Source organism: Brienomyrus brachyistius, chromosome 11, assembly GCF_023856365.1.
Source record: "Brienomyrus brachyistius isolate T26 chromosome 11, BBRACH_0.4, whole genome shotgun sequence".
NCBI classification, from domain to species: Eukaryota; Metazoa; Chordata; class Actinopteri; order Osteoglossiformes; family Mormyridae; genus Brienomyrus; species Brienomyrus brachyistius.
This window is the reverse complement of record NC_064543.1, coordinates 7,519,342-7,537,499: the sequence shown is the minus strand read 5'-3', so window position 1 is coordinate 7,537,499 and position 18,158 is coordinate 7,519,342. Positions and strand designations below refer to the sequence as shown.

At 46.8% G+C, this 18,158-nt stretch overlaps 1 protein-coding gene across 2 annotated transcripts; it reads right to left on the bottom strand.

The window, feature by feature from the left end:
- Window positions 1-2,319: 2,319 nt before the first annotated feature.
- On the bottom strand, window positions 2,320-16,992 carry secisbp2l (SECIS binding protein 2-like). Of its 2 annotated transcripts, XR_007381011.1 has the most exons (19): window positions 16,807-16,992; window positions 12,146-12,333; window positions 11,036-11,357; window positions 10,830-10,959; window positions 10,530-10,750; window positions 10,302-10,326; window positions 10,099-10,208; window positions 9,786-9,917; window positions 8,443-8,541; window positions 8,161-8,328; window positions 7,547-7,688; window positions 7,252-7,421; window positions 7,015-7,147; window positions 6,714-6,876; window positions 5,084-5,304; window positions 4,586-4,740; window positions 4,295-4,514; window positions 2,531-4,180; window positions 2,320-2,494 (listed from the first exon to the last, which is right to left on the bottom strand). XR_007381011.1 is itself a non-coding variant. In XM_048969288.1 (18 exons), exons 1-18 carry the CDS (start codon window positions 16,825-16,827, stop codon window positions 3,561-3,563), a joined length of 3,240 nt encoding a protein of 1,079 aa, XP_048825245.1. In that variant the 5' UTR covers window positions 16,828-16,992; the 3' UTR covers window positions 2,320-3,560. The 2 variants fall into 2 exon arrangements, 1 of the variants encoding a protein (XP_048825245.1); XM_048969288.1 differs by having other exon boundaries at window positions 2,320-4,180.
- Window positions 16,993-18,158: the final 1,166 nt, after the last annotated feature.

The window sequence follows — 18,158 nt, the reverse complement described above, 5'->3', positions numbered from 1 at the left end:
TGGTCCCATTCAAATGAACCGGGAGCCTCTCACGCCAGCCCCAAGAAAAAGACTTAAGGGGATAATCGAAGCTATATGCTCCACATAATTTCACTCCCCCACCGTAAATTCATATGCTAAAGAGGAACTGCATACGGACCAGCAGAAATGTTTGAGTAAAAGATAGCTCGAACTTAAATGTTTAAAATGAAAACACGATCAAGAAGAAAATAATCCAGTCGTGCAACTGTATTGATAAAAAAAAACATGCTGTTATTTATGAGGGTCGTTATATTTTTGAACTTGAGATCTGTTTCAAAATATCATAGGCCTACTTAAAAATCGTAGGCTACGTAATAACATACACATTAATTAAAATATGCGAAATCCAATGGTAGTTAAGTAGCAGATTGACCTGCATATTTTTTAATTCGAAATGAAGCTGCCTAGCTGCTGGGGATCAGAAGCGTGTGTTAATCCTATTTCGTGTCTGCGGTGTATTTTGTAGTTTTACCTGAAGCCATGCGTATGCAAGTGTCCCATCTAAGTCTAGCAAAGCCCCTGTATCCTAATGTGGCAAACAAGAGTCTTATGACCACAGGAGAGCATATGACTCATGAAGATGAAACAATTAGGGCATCCAGAGCAAACGTGGATATTCAAACTGCTGCATTGATGGAACCTGATGGGAAGCGATGATAGTGCGAGAATTTGCATTCACACTGCACGAGCCGTTATCTGTGCCGTTTTTTACACCACAAAACCAGCCAATGTTACACACTGAAGCGAAAGAATCACGTGTCATCTTGCTGCGTTTTTTCCTCGCTGATTTAAGCTGAGAACCAAATTCATTTTAACACAGGATTAGTTAACTAACATTTACATGCAACTGGCTCAGCAAAGGCTCCCTACCACTGGAACACCGAGTCCATCTAGTGGCTGTAGCGGCAAACCACAAGTATACAGACACGCTGCGTTACTCGTTTCGACGTGTTATTTCACCATAACGTTAACTCGTATGTCGCACTCCTGTATAAATGACCATTAAATAATAAGAAAAATGATTAAATATGGCATTACTGTTTTCTGTGATTATTAGAAGTATCGGCGGCCACATGCACAAACGGAGGAGGAGGGTCATAAAATTGTGCATACCTGCAAAAGCCGGGCGTGTAATTTTATTCATACGGAATGTAGATTAGTTCCTCTACGGTGTCCAGAAAACAAAAGTTGTCCTGCTGGGGCTCAAAGCGGCTTATATTTCCAGGCTTCTCCAGCAACTGTCCGCGAGAATTAACTGCGCTAATTTTTATTTAAAACTCTCTCCCCTCGATCCGGGGGAACAACTTTGTAGAGGATATAATTATTCGATTGAGCTTTAAGCCACACAGATACATTGCACTGTGACTTTCCCGCAACTTTCAAAATAGAGAACAAGCGTCAGAATATTCATCTCCTTTGACGTACAGATTGATAACATTTAGCCATTGCATACATTTTCTCCAGTTTAATTTGAAGACATGAAAGGTTACTTAAAACGTTTTAATCATATTAACATTTAGTCGTGTAGTCACACTTACACAGATATGAGAAGCACTCAGGTTTGCCAGTGCTGGACAGTCTCAAAGAGCGACCCCCAAAAAAGTACGACAGAGAGGACTGACACACCAGATGGGATCTTCATACAACCAAACCTTTAACATTAGATACAAGAATTTTACTAGTATGTACAGAGTGCAAATGATGCGTTTGCTATTATTAATCCACACAAACTGCAAAGACAAAAAAAAAAAAACAATAAGAGCGGACATGAAGCTTTATATCTACAGTACAGCACGTCCAAAAAAAAGACCTTCATTATTCATTCACAAATGTACAACGAGTCGCTTCCTTTCCATGGCACCGCTCAGGAACAAACCAAGCCGCGATTCCTCGTGCTCACCTCCGTCACATATGCCACGGTAACCAGTTACTATACAGTAATGGTGCTCGTCACAAATTGGATTTTAAGAAAATTATTTAAAAATGCAAAAAGCCATTAGCTCCGTCATTAAACAGTTTATGCAAGTGAATAAATCCACTCGTTAAATCGATCATCCAGCTGCTTATACGGTCGAGGGTCGCGGTGAAATGACGCCTAGCAGTTTGCCTTCCCCAGACCCTTAGCTGGAAACTACAAGTGAAGATCACAGAGCTTCCAGGTTGAGTTTAGCACTCAAACCACATAAACCAACATTAATCAAAGTTAATACCACCATACATAATACTTACGGTCATTATATAACATTTCGACACAGCTGAAGGAACAAGGATTTTAAAAGGGGCAGGTGGAGGGGGGGGGGGGGGTGGGCAGTCACTAAAAGAACAAAGTAGGCAAGAGCAACACTGAACTGAAGAAACCGAAAGGAGGGAGGGGGACCTGGGTAAAGGAGACCTCCCCAGATTGACGGTGACCAAAGAGAAACGTGACAGATGTGACCACACATGGCCTGTGAGTGCCCACCTCAGTGCCCACCTCAGTGCCCACCTCAGTGCCCACCTCAGTGCCCACCTGGCAGTCAGACAAAAGCGGACTGAGGGAGGTGTGGAGTCTCTCAGATTCAAAAGGTCTTTTAGTTTTCACCCGACAGCTTGAACTAACCAGAAAAAGGAAATATAAATTGTAATTAGACCTGGTATTCATGGCAAATTTACAGAAATTTACTGCTAAAACTGCCATGTAGGACTCAGCCATGAGTACCAAGATTATATAAACACATACACACATTAATTAACCTAATTACAAACACTGCATTAGACAACACCCCTCCCGTAAGCTTGATCTAAGCAACACAAAAATTATAGATTAAAAAGGATATTCACGTCACATATACACATTCAGAAGAAATTAGAAAAAATAAGATTTGTTCTGTAATTTCAGCTTTTTAAATCTTAGAGCACCAAAAAAGTGGCATAAAGACCTTTCCAGATTTGAGAGGATTAATTTCCAATGCTTTGAAAAGTACCTCTGCTTAGCAACCGTAAAACAGAAAACCCTGGACAAACGCAAATCTGCACTGCTTGAGCAGAACCCATTCTAACATGATTCTGGGCATGAAAAAGGCAGCGTTCACTCTCTCTCCTAACCACACGGGAGGACTGCAGGTTTACCTGCAACTGAGAGTAGAGAACTTTGTATGATGTTACAAACTACCGCAAAAACCTAAACAAGAATCTTTTGTTCATATTCATATGGAACAATTCTAAACATACTTCTGTAAATTCCCAGCTCTGGGTTCTGTTTTAGAAATCAAAGGAAAAAAGGTGAAGTTATTTGAAATTCTCTGCATTGTTTGTACAGAAGATGGTCCTCAATGGAATGGCATTCTGGAAATAACTTAAGACGGAAATGTTAAGTATAACGGAGAGTGTGGTCTATAGGGGCACCGGTGTCCGTCCTGCAAGCGAGCTGGACAGGGTGGGATTCCTGAGTTTCCAGTCGTCCTCTGGCAGCACATACATTGCTCCACTTGCGCTGTGTGGAAGCCAGTTGCTGGTTGGTTGCTGGGATAGTTGGAAGGAGCTCGGGGGTGACAGGCCAATTAACATGCGATGCTTTTAGGCTCCGCTGCTGGGTCTTTGTGGTCCAATCCTGGCTCAGGCAGCTCGTCGTCCTCACTGTGCCCACCCCCTTCTTCTTCTTCCTCCTCCTCCACCTCATCGTCTACGTTATCCCTGCTCTTACCCAGCTGCAGGTTTTCCAAGGTCTCCGAGACCCAGGACTCAATCCGGCTACTAAGGGGTGGGACTTCTACAGAGATGGGTTCGGGGACGTAGTCCTCTTCTTCATCTTCATCATCCTCTTCCTCCTCACCTTCCTCTAGCATGCCGGGTACCAGCGTGCTGGTGGTGCTGGTGATGGAGGAGTTGAGCAGGTCTCTGCAGCTGCCGTCCAGTGAACCAGTCTCCGTGCTCTGCTGGGATGCCCACTCCAGCCTGTCGTCCGTCTTAGCCTCCTCCCGATCCAGACAGGCCCCAGCTCTCCCCAGGGCCTGCGCCGCCCCAGGAGGAGCTGGCGGCATAGGGGCCACATGAGGAATGCTCTTTTGGGGCACGGCTCTCGCCTCGCCCCCAACAGAAGTCACCCTGCTGCTTGGCTCCCTGTCACTCTCTGCTGCCTCTAGGCCATCTGAGTTCTCTACCATGTTCCTCCAGTTGGTTTCTGAAAAGTAAAGGGGGGGGCAAGACATAGAGAGTTTAATGCACATGCAAAGAGAAACAACCCAAACGGGAAGATATCTGCATTCCTGCCAGAAATATAAAATCAAGGTCTTACCATATTCCTTCTCGTTGACTTCGGATATGGGTTCCGAGATTACGCTGCAGAAGGAGATGGCACTGGCGGCGGAAGGGTTTCTGGAGTGTCCCATGTGGTGAGGAACCTTCTTGACGTTCTTCAGGGCCTCCTCAGCCTGCTCCTGCTCCAACGCGGACACCATATCTTTGTAGGCCTTCCTGGCTTCTTCCGTTAGAGACACCAGCCTGTTGAAGAGTTCCTGAATGGGGACGACGGTGTGTGAAAACCAGAGATTCACGGGAATGAGCAGACGGGCTCGGTCCCACTTACCTCTGCCCCGGAGTAGTTGAAGATTCCCACCACACTGACCGGCACCAGTTTGTTGACGCAGCGGCCGAGTGCCTTACGGCCCAAAGCGAACACGAAGGGGATTTCCTGTTCGCGGGCCATGGCGATGACATTGTAAAGGGCTTCATCCAGACCCCCTGATCAAGCACATCAAGAGAGTCACTGTCCATGTGTCCACAAGCCTTTTATCCATTTTAACGCAACATTGTCAATGTCATGATCAAAATCAAGAATGTATTAATATCCCTCTAGTGGAAAGATCTAAAATGACAAGGATGAATTTCGATAAAGTCAGTTAAGAATGATCTAAAATGCTGGACTGGACAGCATAAAGTCACAGATATTAATAAAATCTAAAAATTAGGCACCAAAGAATGACATGGCTTTAACAATACAATAAAGGGGGGGGGGCAGAAATGGTTTGGAAGAGGCAACCACACCGGCAGACATCAGCTCCTCCTGGAGGAGGCAGAGCCTCACCTTTGGACTGAATCTTCTCGCAGTTGGGGGAGATGATTACGCACTTGATTTTCAGGAGCTTCATGTGCTTGGTCACCTCGCGTAACCCCATGACCAGCCGGCGCTTGGCTTTAGCCTTCCCGGGGTCCCGCTGATAGACGCGCTCCTGGAAGCGCACCAGCTCTTGCAGCAGCAAGGTGGCGCTCTCGTCAATCTCCTTATTCAGCACCTGGTTACAGTACCTGCGGCAGGAACACAGAGAGGTCGAGCGAACTAAGAGATGTGATCGAGCCTCACCCCATCCCAGGAAACACTGCAGTGTGATAAGACCGTGGTTAACATGTCCCTGAAATCCCACGGCGATGCATAAACGCAGAGGAGTGGACCCGAATGCAGAATGTGTACGACGCGGGAGGCTGGGACAATGTGCTCAGTGCTGCCGACTCCTCACACAACAAAGGCCTATCTGTAAAGGGTGGCATACATTGTACTTTGTACAGAGGATGCAGGCCTGGCACCATACAATGTACAATCCGTTATTGTATAGTCGCTCTTCAAAAGGCCGCATTTACATTCCCAGAGGACACTTTCCATTTCTGGGATGGACTTTTAGCCCCAATATGCTGGGTGGGTTAAGAATTCAGGCAACTAACCCATTCCTGTGACATTTCAGCTGCATGTAGGAAATCTTTGTTTGGTTATAATGCTTCACCAGCAAATTACTGCAAAGACACTGGCCTGTACAAAAATAATTCTAATCAGTTTAGGTCAGGGGTGCCCAACCTTTTTTAACTCAACTCTACTTTTCAAGTGGCCAGTGTGCCGATATCTACCAGTTCAAAAGAGGGAGTCATAGCTATTACTCTTCTATTTCTCTAGCTATTGCCTTTCGACATAATTAACATGCACACAGCAAATCCAGGTAATTCTTCAAATTGAAAAAGTGTAAATAAATGTATTTCTCTACCTTAGTGGGACCGCTTGCACTGGGAAGATGCAGCTGGTAAAAACTGACTGCTGTGCTGCTGACTGACTTTTCAGTTCTCGCACCTTTCGGCTGCGTGTGGCTGTTTTAGCGGGGAACTCGGTCTCGTAGCTTTTGTGCACCGTTTTGAAATGCCGCTCCAAACCACCCTTCTTCTGCAAAGCTGCGCTTGCGTCGCATGTTAGACATACGGACTTCGAATTTGAGTAAACAAAAAATAATCCTCCTCCCACTCTGAATGCAAACGATACGTTTTTGATGTTTTGGCTTCAGACGTGTTTGCGTGCTAAATGTTTAAAGTACACGGTTAGCTGCACGCTGAGAAATGGGCGCGTGCAAGTGCACGGACGCTTGCCACGCACTTCGCGATCGATTGCGAATTACTCCGCGATCGATTGTTCTAGGTTTTTCCCATAATGCGATTTCATCATCAACCAAGAGCAGTCAGCAAAACTGCCACCTAACTGCCATTTGTGTGTTATCGTGCGAGTGTGTCTGTGTGTGAGAGAGCTGCATAAAGGATTGAGATTACCGTGTCCCTAAATGGATAAGCGATTACTGAAAATCGATGGATGCAGGAAAAGATAGGCGGGATCTCATTTCATCCACCTCTAATTTAGAGATGAAAATCTGCGCTACGGGGGTGATGGTGAGAACCGCACTTACTCTCGGAATCTGCGGCTGTGGATTTTGGTGATGGCAGAGGTGGCCATGGGGCTCCCGATCCCGGAGCTGGCGGGGGAACCCTGGGAGACGGGCGTGATGCTGTACGGGGAGTTCTGACTGGCCGGCGACAGCGAGGTGTCACTGGGCACGCTCAGACCATTCTCTGCATAGCATCATAACCACAAGAGACAAGACTTCCCTGTTATTGTTACTTATCTGAGCTTTGTTGTCAGATTTCTGATAAACATGCATGCACCGTTTACTCATGTCACTGTTTAAGGCCCCCCCCCCCAGTGCCTACCGTCTTGGGACACTACTTCTCGGGAGGGGTCATCTGTAAAAATCAGCTCGTCGTCCACCTGCTCGTCCGCTCTCAGCGCAGTGGGATCCAGGGAATACTTGCCTTTCTTCACCTCCCTCTCTTTCAAAATGATCTGAGCACAGGAAGGGCAGAGTGGCGGGTGTCTCATGGGCGTCAAGCAGGAGACCAGAGCAAAAGCGGGAACCGCACAAAGCGTCACCTTGTCGGAGAGCTCACCTTTTTCAGAGCTGTAGGTCTCTTCACCTTGAGCACCTCCCTTTCCTTGCCCCTCTTCACCCTTGGAGCAGTGGAGTCCAGGCTGTTGTGGGGTCCGAGGTGCGACTGGCTCTTCTGTCCTGACCCCATCCTCCCTGACTCCTTGGTATGATACAGAGCTGTTGTGCCAACTAGCATAAGAGACAGGGCACAGTAAGGGGAGTGGTCACAGACGGACCTCAATTTAAGAGCCTGTATGTGGGATTCCTTATAAAGCTTTAGTTGTGAACCCACAGCCCAGCGGCGTGCTGAGCACCTGTGTAGGAGAGGGGCTTGGTGTTGGTCAGCTGCCGCGCTTTCATGGCCTGCTGCTGCCGCTCCAGAGCCGCCAGCATATCGCCCAGGTCCAGCTGCACCGGGGTCTTGCTCTTCTTCCCTGCTGCCTTGGTCAGGGCCTCCTGCAGGGCACATGGGTGACATGCAGCTGAAACACGGAACTGCACATTCAGACACAAACACTGGGATCCTGTACTGCCACTTGCAGCACTGTTACATTTTCCTTGAAGCACAGGGAGTTTCTGAGTACAAAGAACGTAAAAGATTGTACTTGTGGTCTTGGCAAGACCGGTCTTGCTGACTTGCCTCCCAAGAAGGAACTTGAGATGCAATGAATCATGGGATTGGTCCTGTTTGATGAGGATGCAACTGATGCATCCTTGATATTTGGGGGTGGCGCAAGAATGACATCTGGGGATTTTTACCGTCCTCTGTACTTATTTCATAAATATTGGAACTGGTCTTCGGCAATGGAAGATGACATGACACTGGTACACGAGAACACAAGCTTGGCTAAGTGTACATATCAAGATTGAGTGGACAAACGGTTAAGTTGTACCAGACAGAAGGCGGCAGGATGCAAGCGAGGCTGACCTGCAGCTTCTTCTGCTCCATGCTGATCTCGGAGTATTCCTGGGCTGTGGCCAGGGCAGCTGCCAGTGCTTTCTTCCTCTGGCTCTTGGCCCTCTTGGGGACGGACGTGGTGATGGGGATCGGCGTTTGCACGATGTTGATGGGCGAGTTCTCCGGCAGGTTCTCCAGCTGAGGGGACAGAGAGGCACGTGGCAGGCAGGCGTCAGAGCTCTGAGAGGGGGTGCCTGGCTGAGACCCTGCGAGGCTTTTCGTTTTTCAGCTTAGGAATCTCCAGTCACGCACCAGGTTTTTGGGGATCTTGGCCTGGACTTGCTCCAGTTTATTTCGTGACACAGACCCTCCGCTTCCACCGGAAACAAGCTCAGGAAACTCCTCTTCATCCTACAGAGGGATTCCACCATATCCCACATCAATTACTAACATTAATATTAATTAATATTATTACACCTATACCATATATCTCTCTCTCTCATGGAGAGCAAGATGGGGTAGGCAACAAAAAATGAATTTCCCCATGGGGATTAATAAAGGGCCACTTTTCTTTTCTCTTTGTTTTCTTCGTCTCATTTCCCAGATTTCCAATCTAAAGGCCATTTCACAACAAGTAAGATTTTTTTCACATGCAAAAACCAAAATACATTATTCCGAAACCAACAGACGTATTTCTATGAAGACTTTCAAACTAAGCCTGACTAATTTGCACTGTCGTGTTCCATATTTTTTTGTCTTTCAGCGAGAGCCCCATTTCAGCAGTTATTGGATGCGTTAAAAAAAACGAGAACAATAGTATATTAGGTGTGTGTTCTTTTGAACAGGAATAAAACCTCTCTTTTGCTTTACAACACTGGCCTGCAGTCTTGGACGATACTACATATTTTCTTTTCGGTCCAGTTTTGATTAAATCCAAGGATGACGGCGCCGGTATCGTAATTCAGTGCCGGTGAAACCCTAACGATAAAACGCAGCTGAGCGTGAGGGGGGATCTTGTTGGCGGATCCATTGTTCCATTTTCCTGCAGTGGCTGGGCGGCATCCCCTCTGCGGCTGTCCTGGTACCTTGTGTCTATCTTGATTTTCACTTAATTTTGTAAGGCCTTATAACATGGCTGATTATATTAAATAATTTAATAATAATTAAAAATAATAATAAACAATATTATTATTTAATATGACTTATAGACTTCTGTATACAATCAATATACAATATAAATATTTTTTTAAATGAGCTGTTCTCTGTATTCCTGTTATGTAACTAATAATAGATGTTGCCATGATTTAAAAATTAAATTTTTTATTAGCATGATCTTTTCGGGATGCAAACTTCTCAATCAGTTGCTTATATTTCATATTGCGAATCTGACGCATCAAAAAATATCACATGCAAACATTTACCAAATCCGTGCCATGTCTTCTGGCTCCGCTCAGTGTGAAACGGCCTTAACCCTCCGACACAACATGCATTAGAAAACAGCGCTACATTTACATGGAGGCAGCGCACAGCTCAGTAAGTTAGGAACCTATGTCCAGAACGTGAGTTTGGATCAAGCAACCAGCAGAGTTATCATACCACGATAAACATCTGGCACCTGGTGAGGAAAGCAGGAGTCTCCTCTTCTACACTCTCACCTCAAAATAAAGTGGTTCTGTGGTAAGCTGAGTACCGGCCTGCACGGTGCCCTCCTGCAGCCTCCTCTGCTGGGGGCCACCCCTATCTGAGGAGGTGCTGCCACGTCCACGGAAGCCTGTCGGGAGCTCGGTCTAGAGGAGAGACGAGCCTCAGAGTGAAGCTCCACACCCCACACATCCGCCAACAACATCTTACAGATCTCACAAGAAGACACATCGCCCAAAACATTCGGTGCAATTAATTACGCAAACAATACTGCACTTATTCCGTTATTTCGAGAAGCGTCTATGGGGAAGGCTGCGTGCAGAGCACCTGCATGTAGCTCCTCTGAGATGCTGCTGCTCCCGTTTGATAAAAGGAGGAGCTTCTCTCACCCCAGGACTTCTGAGTGGCCTGGGAGGCAACATTGACCCAACTTGCGGCTGAAACCACAAACGTCACAGCTGAGAAACATGAGGCCTGTGCTTAGAGGCCTCCTCTCTAAAGGCGCATATAAAAGCAAAAAAAACACCAACCTGTTGCTGCTCTAGATTCACCAGCCTGCACAATGGAAAAATATATAGAATTACTTTGATTTAAAATAAATAACCACATATTTCCATAAAAGCTTACCGTTTACTAAATATAGAGGGACAGAATGTGTAGAAAGGACATGAAACCTAAAACAGACCCACTGCAGATGGAACTGCAATGTAATAAAGGAGCCCCCCCCTCCCAAGCCCCCAAGCGGCGTTGGGCCGTACCGTAGTAGCCGAGGGATCCGAGGTGCGCAGGGTGGTGCCGCAGGCCTGGTTGTGCTTGGGACTGCAGTAGCCGCTGTCACTGTCGATGTCGGCCTCGCTGGCCCCATGCTCGCTGGACGACTCCGCCGGGTGGGAGGGCCGTCGTCGCCGTGCCCGGTTCTTCCACGCCAGCGGGCTGGCCCTCTCCATCACGGGCTTTCCGGAAACATCTCCCGGGAAGTCTAAGGGGGATTGGGAGTGTCACCTGTGTCTAACCAGGGCTGAATTCTACAGCACGACCCAACAGAGTTCTGGTAATACCTGTCTGCTGGGCCGCATCCACCAGCACCACCGTCTTGGACCTGCCATCGGGGCCAGAGGAACTGACCTCCTTCTGGACTGCCACGCTCCGCATGGGGGGTCTCTTAGCCCTGCCTGCCTGAGGAACCAGCTGCAGGGACAGAAACGGTCAGACACCCGAGCCGACCCGCAGGGGCCCCCCCACCCGGGCGTGGCCCCTCCATCACCTTGAGCGGTGCAGGGCTCCGGACGACACCCCTCCCTCTGTGGGCCAGGGTTCCAAATACCTGCCCTGGACCCGGGGACCGTTCTCCAAGGTCAGCGGAGAGTGTGCCCACCATCCCGGGCTGCGCGGGGGCACCGTACGGGCCAGCGAACTGCTGGTAGAAGCCCATGACGGGGGGACAGGGGGCAGGCAAGATCTGGTAATAGGCGTAGTCAGACACGGGAGGCTGGGGCGAGGACAAGATGGGGTAGGCCAGGTACGGCCCATTCGGGGTGGGGGCCGCCGCATGCCACCGCAAGTCCCCATTATACACAGGGAGTTGCCTGTAAGGGAAGAGGACCAGAGTGAAGACAGAGGATCCGTTAGAAGACAAGAAAATACTCTAATCTCACATACTGTAAGCTGCCTTGTGTCTGACACAGAGCAGTCAAGAGTTAAGAACAGGAGGCCATTTTAATGGCTATTTTCATGCCGCTGACACCCTTCCCCTCGAGGTATTGTCGGGACTGCCCATTGTTTTCCACTCACTGGCTATATGGGTGTAGAATATGCATGGCTCAGAGGATTTTTTTGGCCCAGCCTGAGAGGGGATGCCTGCACGCCACTAAGCGCGGAGGACCAAGACCCCCCCCCCCCCCAATTTGCTAGAGAGACTGTGGCCTGGGTTTGAACCGTGCCTCTCGACGGAAGGATGAGGCTCGTGCTCTTTTGGAGTTTTATTCCGTTGCAGCCAGCGTTTCCTTGCATTGAGAAAACGGGAAGGAAGGAAATGAGGGGAGGGAGGTCCTGGGAAAGCGGTGGACCGCGAGGGACCATGTGCAGGACGTCGGCAGACGCTCGCACTCTCCATATGACTTCCACTAAAACTGTGCGGCTGCTTTTAATCTTTGTGACGGAAAACATCTCCCTGGCCTGTAGACTTACTTGCCTCGTATTAAAAAAAGAAGAAGCCAATTTAAAATAATGTGATAAACAGGCACTCTAAAAACACAGTAGATGTAGGATATTACAGAGAAGGGTAAAGAGAGGCTTGGACACACCCCCTCAACCAGACCCCTCCAGACCGAGCCAAAGGACACCATCACTCATACCCAGGCAGAGGGCTGGGTACCTGTTAGGCTGGCTCTCCTGGACAAATGGGTAGCAGGTGATGAGATAGCTGGGAATGGGGGTGGCTTCGGCCCCACTGCCCGGCCCCACCGCCGCTTCCACAGGCAGACCGATCCCCACCAGGGCCGAGCCCTCGGGGCCTTTCTTCTGCGGGATGAAGGGCTCCACCTCTGCCGAGAGCTTCACATCCTGACCGAACAAAGGAGGTCAGCCGTGATTCGAAGATTCAAACAGCCGCACCGAAAAACAACCTACTAACCTCCTATTTCAGAGACTGTCATGCCTGCGACAAATATTTACGGAAACTGGCATTACCGGTACATGAGAAGTATGCCATCTCCTAACGCAGTGGACACAACTTCTGAAACTATAGGTGATCTTCTCAAAATTATGCCAGTATACCAGCATATTCAATGTTTATCGAGAAAATTATGGAGGGGGAAAAAAAAATAATAAAATCATCACACTGTTTCAATCCCTATTCGTGCAATAACAGGGGATTTTACAGCAGGAAGCTTTGTCTACTTATGGTGGAAAAGTTCAGGGAAATCAGACACATATGAGAAAGTGACAGGGTGATGATGCCATCAGCGTTCCTAGGGATCTTCCCCATTCTCACATTCATACCGGCAGCATTGCTTTGTGTGCAAAAGGACAAACGCCGAGTGGCTGGATTGCCAACGTCTTCTGAGAATGGTTTTCATTCTCGGCATTAAATTGCGACAGTGAAAGACGACCGTCATGGAAACATCAGATAAACAAAGTGCTCCCTCACCCTCGCTCTACCAGCACAGTCAGCAGCCGTCTGTGGCCGGGGAGGGGGTGAGGTATGGCAGAGGCTGCTTGCTGAGAATTTACACAGAATGACTTAGACCCACCAGCCTCACCCAGACTTGAGTGGCGTACTGCATTTCAGTGACATCATTCAAGAAGGTGCAGTTATAAAACTGAATGGCCCATCCTGGAAAGGTCATACTGTACCAGCAAAAGTCATCACTTTGGGGCAAAACAAGTTAACTAAAGAGTGAAAGCCTGTCAGTTATTCTATTCAACCGTTAATTAAATGTAAATCAAGATTTTCCACGCCAAAACCCAACATGTGGTGAGATAAAACCATAGCTTGTGGAAGGGGGAGGTAATATTTGCACAAATTTGAATCAGGCATCAAGTCCATTTTCCGGAAGCCATTTTCAGTTCGTGTTTTTACGCAGACTCTTGTATGAAAAGAAGCCGGTGCAAATTTATGACAGGTCACTTTGAGGAACGTGCTGACAACAGGGTAGGGTGGTTTCAAACATGAAAAAGTCAGAGAAGCTTCTTTCCCCAAATGAGCATGTGACAGAAGGCAAACACTGCTTCCGGGTTCAGATAAAAATGTCAGCCTGAACAATTCATAAGCGTCCTCAGTCAGCTTGGAGCAGAGCTGCTCCTGACCAGTCCACCCTCCACTCTGCAGCTTCTCCGATGATCGACATGTTAGGCACTGCACTGTGCAGCACCTGATTCTCAAAAGCCTCCCTCTTAGACACGATCCATGGTGGCACCTTCGCTGACATACCCAAATTCCACTTTCGACACGTGCTCAGGGGGTTAGGGTGACCTGACATAAGGTGAGGAACCTGAGGATTGCATGGTCAGCTCTGTTTATTAAAGAACATCACAACAGAAATGATGTTCCCATACTCTGGGCACTATGGTTCTTCAAGTGATTGACATTGACATAACATTCCAGTAGGATTAACTGATTATGCCACTAGAACCATTTGTCTCATCTGGAGTGTGTAGTGATAAATCACAAAAAAAAAAAAAGCATCGGATTTAGTTATAATAATACTCACACATATATAATATTAGAAAGACACTGACACAGAGTGAACTGTGCTTTGCAGAACTGAAAGGCAAACACGCACTGCAGGAGGATCACTCTGAAGAAGCTTTGAACATGGTTGGACAGGATGCCATGTGGTCACGAGTCATTACTTTCCAGAGTCCTTGATAGAGATACACAAGCAACCGATGAAATAGCCAAAAACCACTGCTTTAAGACAATGGACATCAATGTTTGAAAGAAATGCGAAATGCAGAGATATGACCTCCAGCTCAGACAGGGATAGCGGAACAGTGAAAGACAGCAAAGGTAAAGCTTCTCAGAGTCTTCTATTATGTGTTTAAAGATCACTTTGCGCCCCTTTGTCAATGGCACAGAGGACAAAAGTGGAAAACAAGCCCTGCGTTACTACTCCTTGGTGACCATCCCTGCTGCTCACAGCCAAAGGCAAACAAACAAGCCAAGTAAACTTGAATGCATAAGCTGTATAACTGCCAGTGAGCACAGAGACAGCCAGCAATTGTCCCCACATCCTGCTGACTGTTGATAGAGCATTCAACGGACAGGAAGCATTTAAACCCTCCATGTTTCAGTGCTTATAAGACACACGGGACAAACTGGCATCTGACTAACATCAAGTCAGGGTTTACATAAATGCCAGCTCAGACGAATCCGTATGTAGCAAAGCACCTCTGGACAGATTTGTGTTGGGAAGTTCACTCAGTGGGAAACTGCATGGCTGCAGAGATGCAGGCTGAAATCTGACTTTCTCCATGTAGAATCTGCATGTTCTCCTCATGATGATGCGAGTTTTTACCAATTTCCTCCTAAAACCCAGAAAGGTGTTGTGCCAGTGAGTCTAGATGGCTCTTGGTGCCTGTTTTTTTCATGAACCTGGGGTTGAAATCAGCAATGCAGACATCTAGAAACAAATTCCTCACTATTTAAAATGGACATACAACAAATGAGACATTGTTAAAATAAATTACCAGGACCGTTAACTAATATATGGAATTAACCTAAAAAAAAAAAAAAAAAACGGAATAAATGGCTACTCTATTTACAGTACAGTACACTTCATGCATTTTGAATGCTTGAGTGCCAAGGTGTACCCTGGCCAAAGGCTGGACAACCACAGCTACAAAAATGCCTGTTATTTTGATCTCAGTTTGGTCGACATTAGACTATTGTTTTAGTCCCCGGGGGCAGAAGAAGACCAGCATGCGAGTGAAAAGAGGCAATTGTACGTCTGCCACTGAGGTCAGCCCCAGATGTGCAAGGGCCCCGGAGCAATGCTGACACCGGTACGGACGCACTGGGCAGCCACCCCTTATGCTTACAGCACAAGGTTCGAATCGAACGAGGCAGCACAGTCCGTGGGATGCAGAGACAATGCCGGCTCCAGCTGCAGGACTCACACACTGAACAGACCATTTGACTGTCCTCTAAAAAAACGACTTCAAGAGAAAGACTTGTAACATCTGAATATGGAAAAAGACTAATGCATTGAAACACCTTTTTTGCTTTTGAAAAGCACAACAAATCTGGCGTTAGGTTAAAGTTACCACATTACATTTTAGTGGTGCAACAGAAAGTTAATCGATTATATTACATCCTACGATTTGAACAATTAAAAGGTAGATTTTCCACACCAGTTACACATGCCAAGCTTTCTGTAAACCAGTTTTCGTTATGCGGGGCTTACAACAAGTTATTAAGTTTCATCAATGTGCAACTAAACAAACTATAAAATGCTCACAATACACAAATATAACCTCCGAGGATCGCTATTCAGCTTTTTTTTTTTTTTTTTGCTTGCATATCTCCATGTGTCATTTCCAAATCTACGAGAGAGACTCCAGGAAAACAGACATCATAACAGACGGAATGTTTCACACAGCTAAAGAAAAACAAGAATAGCACATAACCAAACTGTCACTCCAACTGTATCAGCACAACATTTTTGTTACAGAAATTGTCCCTAATTAACCCAGTAAACAAATTTGTTTAATGTTTAAATTTAAGTCTACAATATGGTAAGGCATATGGGCGATTTTACATGTAATTACTGGCATTTATTTTAAGAAAAAACACTGCTAAAGAAAACAGCAATTTAACTAGCAACAACTTAATTTTAGTCCATATATCTGACAGAATAGCAACAACAAATTTGCAGATGGATGCATTCTATTAAAATGGAAAACGATCGTGTTTGAAAATAAATTTTAAAAATCGCTGGAATATACGATGTACGGCGACTTTGACAACAGGTGGCTCTTATAGAACATGTGTGTTAGATCGACAAATGCGTACTTAGGATTCACGTCAACAATCCGGGTGATAAAGTTAAAGCTGCATTTAATCGCCTCAAGGCTTAACGTCCAAAGGAGAGTGAAGGGTGTTTGAGAAGCATCGCAGAGGTGACAGGTGCGGTTAGGGTTAGGGTTAAGGTTGAGGTTAGGCTTAGAATCAGACACTATTGCAAATGAGAAGACAGGAGTCTTGAGGCTGGAAAAGGGCAATTTAAAGATCAAACGTATATAACCACAGTTATTTTTTCGTAGCACTCAGTGTCAGGCGAACGACTACAGGAACAACTAGTTAGCAGTACTGCTAACGTTTCGAGAAAGTTAGTTGGAAAAAAAAGAATATTTTATAATGACTTCCTGGTAATTCTGAGGAGTTCGCTAGTTCCTATGCAAGGTGACAAGACACCGGCATTACTCTCGAATTTAACGTCCCGACGCGACCGTGCATTTTGACGGCCTAGCCAAGCAGGCAGTTTCGCGGACCGAACACAAAACCAGGCAACACCTTAAAAAGAGCCCGTTTACCTTAATGTCGCTACAGTCCATGACCCCGGTGGCGCCGCGACACTGACTGACTGACAGACAGACCGCGAATGTCAAAGGGACGTCGTTGTTTCAGTCATGGTCGGCGCTCCGCCGCCCGTGCAAAAACACACCCAGCTGCCCTTTTCGCCGCAGTCGCAACAACTATTCGGCTTCCTGTGCCGCTCGCGTTTCTATGGTCAAAAAAATAGGAGCGTGTAAGTCGTAACGGAAGCCCCACTGGCCCAAAAAGCGGGAACCGTCCCAGCGTTTCTGAATGGAGAGCTGGATTGCCTAGGATTGTGATCTGTTGAGCCGTAGCCTGGGTTATTTCGGCTCGAGCCAAAAGAGGAATCGGAAAGAAGAGGTTAAAACTAGCAGAACAGAAGATAATGTGCTCAACTGTGAGTTCTGTTCCTCTCAGCTGTATTTCTTCACATTTGTCCCAAATTTAGCCACTGTAGGTCAGGGGTGGTTGTAGGGCAGGGGTGTCAAACTCAAGTCCTGAGGGGCCGGAGTTCCGCAGGGCTCCGACCCCCCAGGACTGGAGTTTTACACCCCTGTTCTTCAGTAAGGAGCAATCAACAGCGATGAGAAATTCTGTCCATCTCTTCCGTTCAAAAAACACTAATTCCATCGCGGTTCTGAATTTGGTGACTCATGACCACAAAACCACATCATACGTATAAAGAAAACACGCCCAAAAATGACTGGGGGCTTTCCTCACTGATCCTGTCACTGGCACTTCCACTGCTGTAGATAACTGGAAAACGTCTAGACTCAGCTTTACTGTCATTACCACAACTAATATTAATGCAACTTAATCCACTTAAACATATTTTGTGTTCATATTGTATTGTATCAAGGGTATTTATGTGCTCTGCAATGGACAGGCGTCCCACCCAGGGAGTCCCCTGCCTTGTGCCTTATGCTACCATTTCCTATTACTGAATATGCAGTTGAGAAACAGATGTTTTCATTGTAAAAACAAATACACACACCTCAAATTCCAAAGGGACGTATCATTCATAAATCAATAAAGATTGAAACATGTATTCATAAAATATATGTGGGGTTTCCCCCCCACAGTCAAAAGACATGCCGAGGCTAATTGGACTTGCTAAATTGCCCGTAGGTGTGCATGTGTGACTGACTGGTGTGTGTGTGTGCCCTGCAATGGGCTGGCCCCCCTGTCCTGGGTTATTCCCTGCCTCGTGCACATTACTTCCAGAATAGGCTCCGGACCCCCCGCAACCCAGTAAGATAAGCGGTTTGGAAAATGGATGGATGGATGTCTCCTAGTATTAAACTCTTCCTACATACTGTGTTGTCAGTACCCCCCCCCCCCCCCCCCC

Coding starts and splice junctions, on each gene's coding strand:
- secisbp2l (XM_048969288.1), bottom strand. CDS start 16,827: ATGGACTGTAGCGACATTAAG. Junction 10,960..11,035: donor GGAGCCCTGCACCGCTCAAG/GTGATGGAGGGG, acceptor CTGTCCCTGCAG/CTGGTTCCTCAGGCAGGCAG. Junction 8,329..8,442: donor CCAAGATCCCCAAAAACCTG/GTGCGTGACTGG, acceptor CTGTCCCCTCAG/CTGGAGAACCTGCCGGAGAA.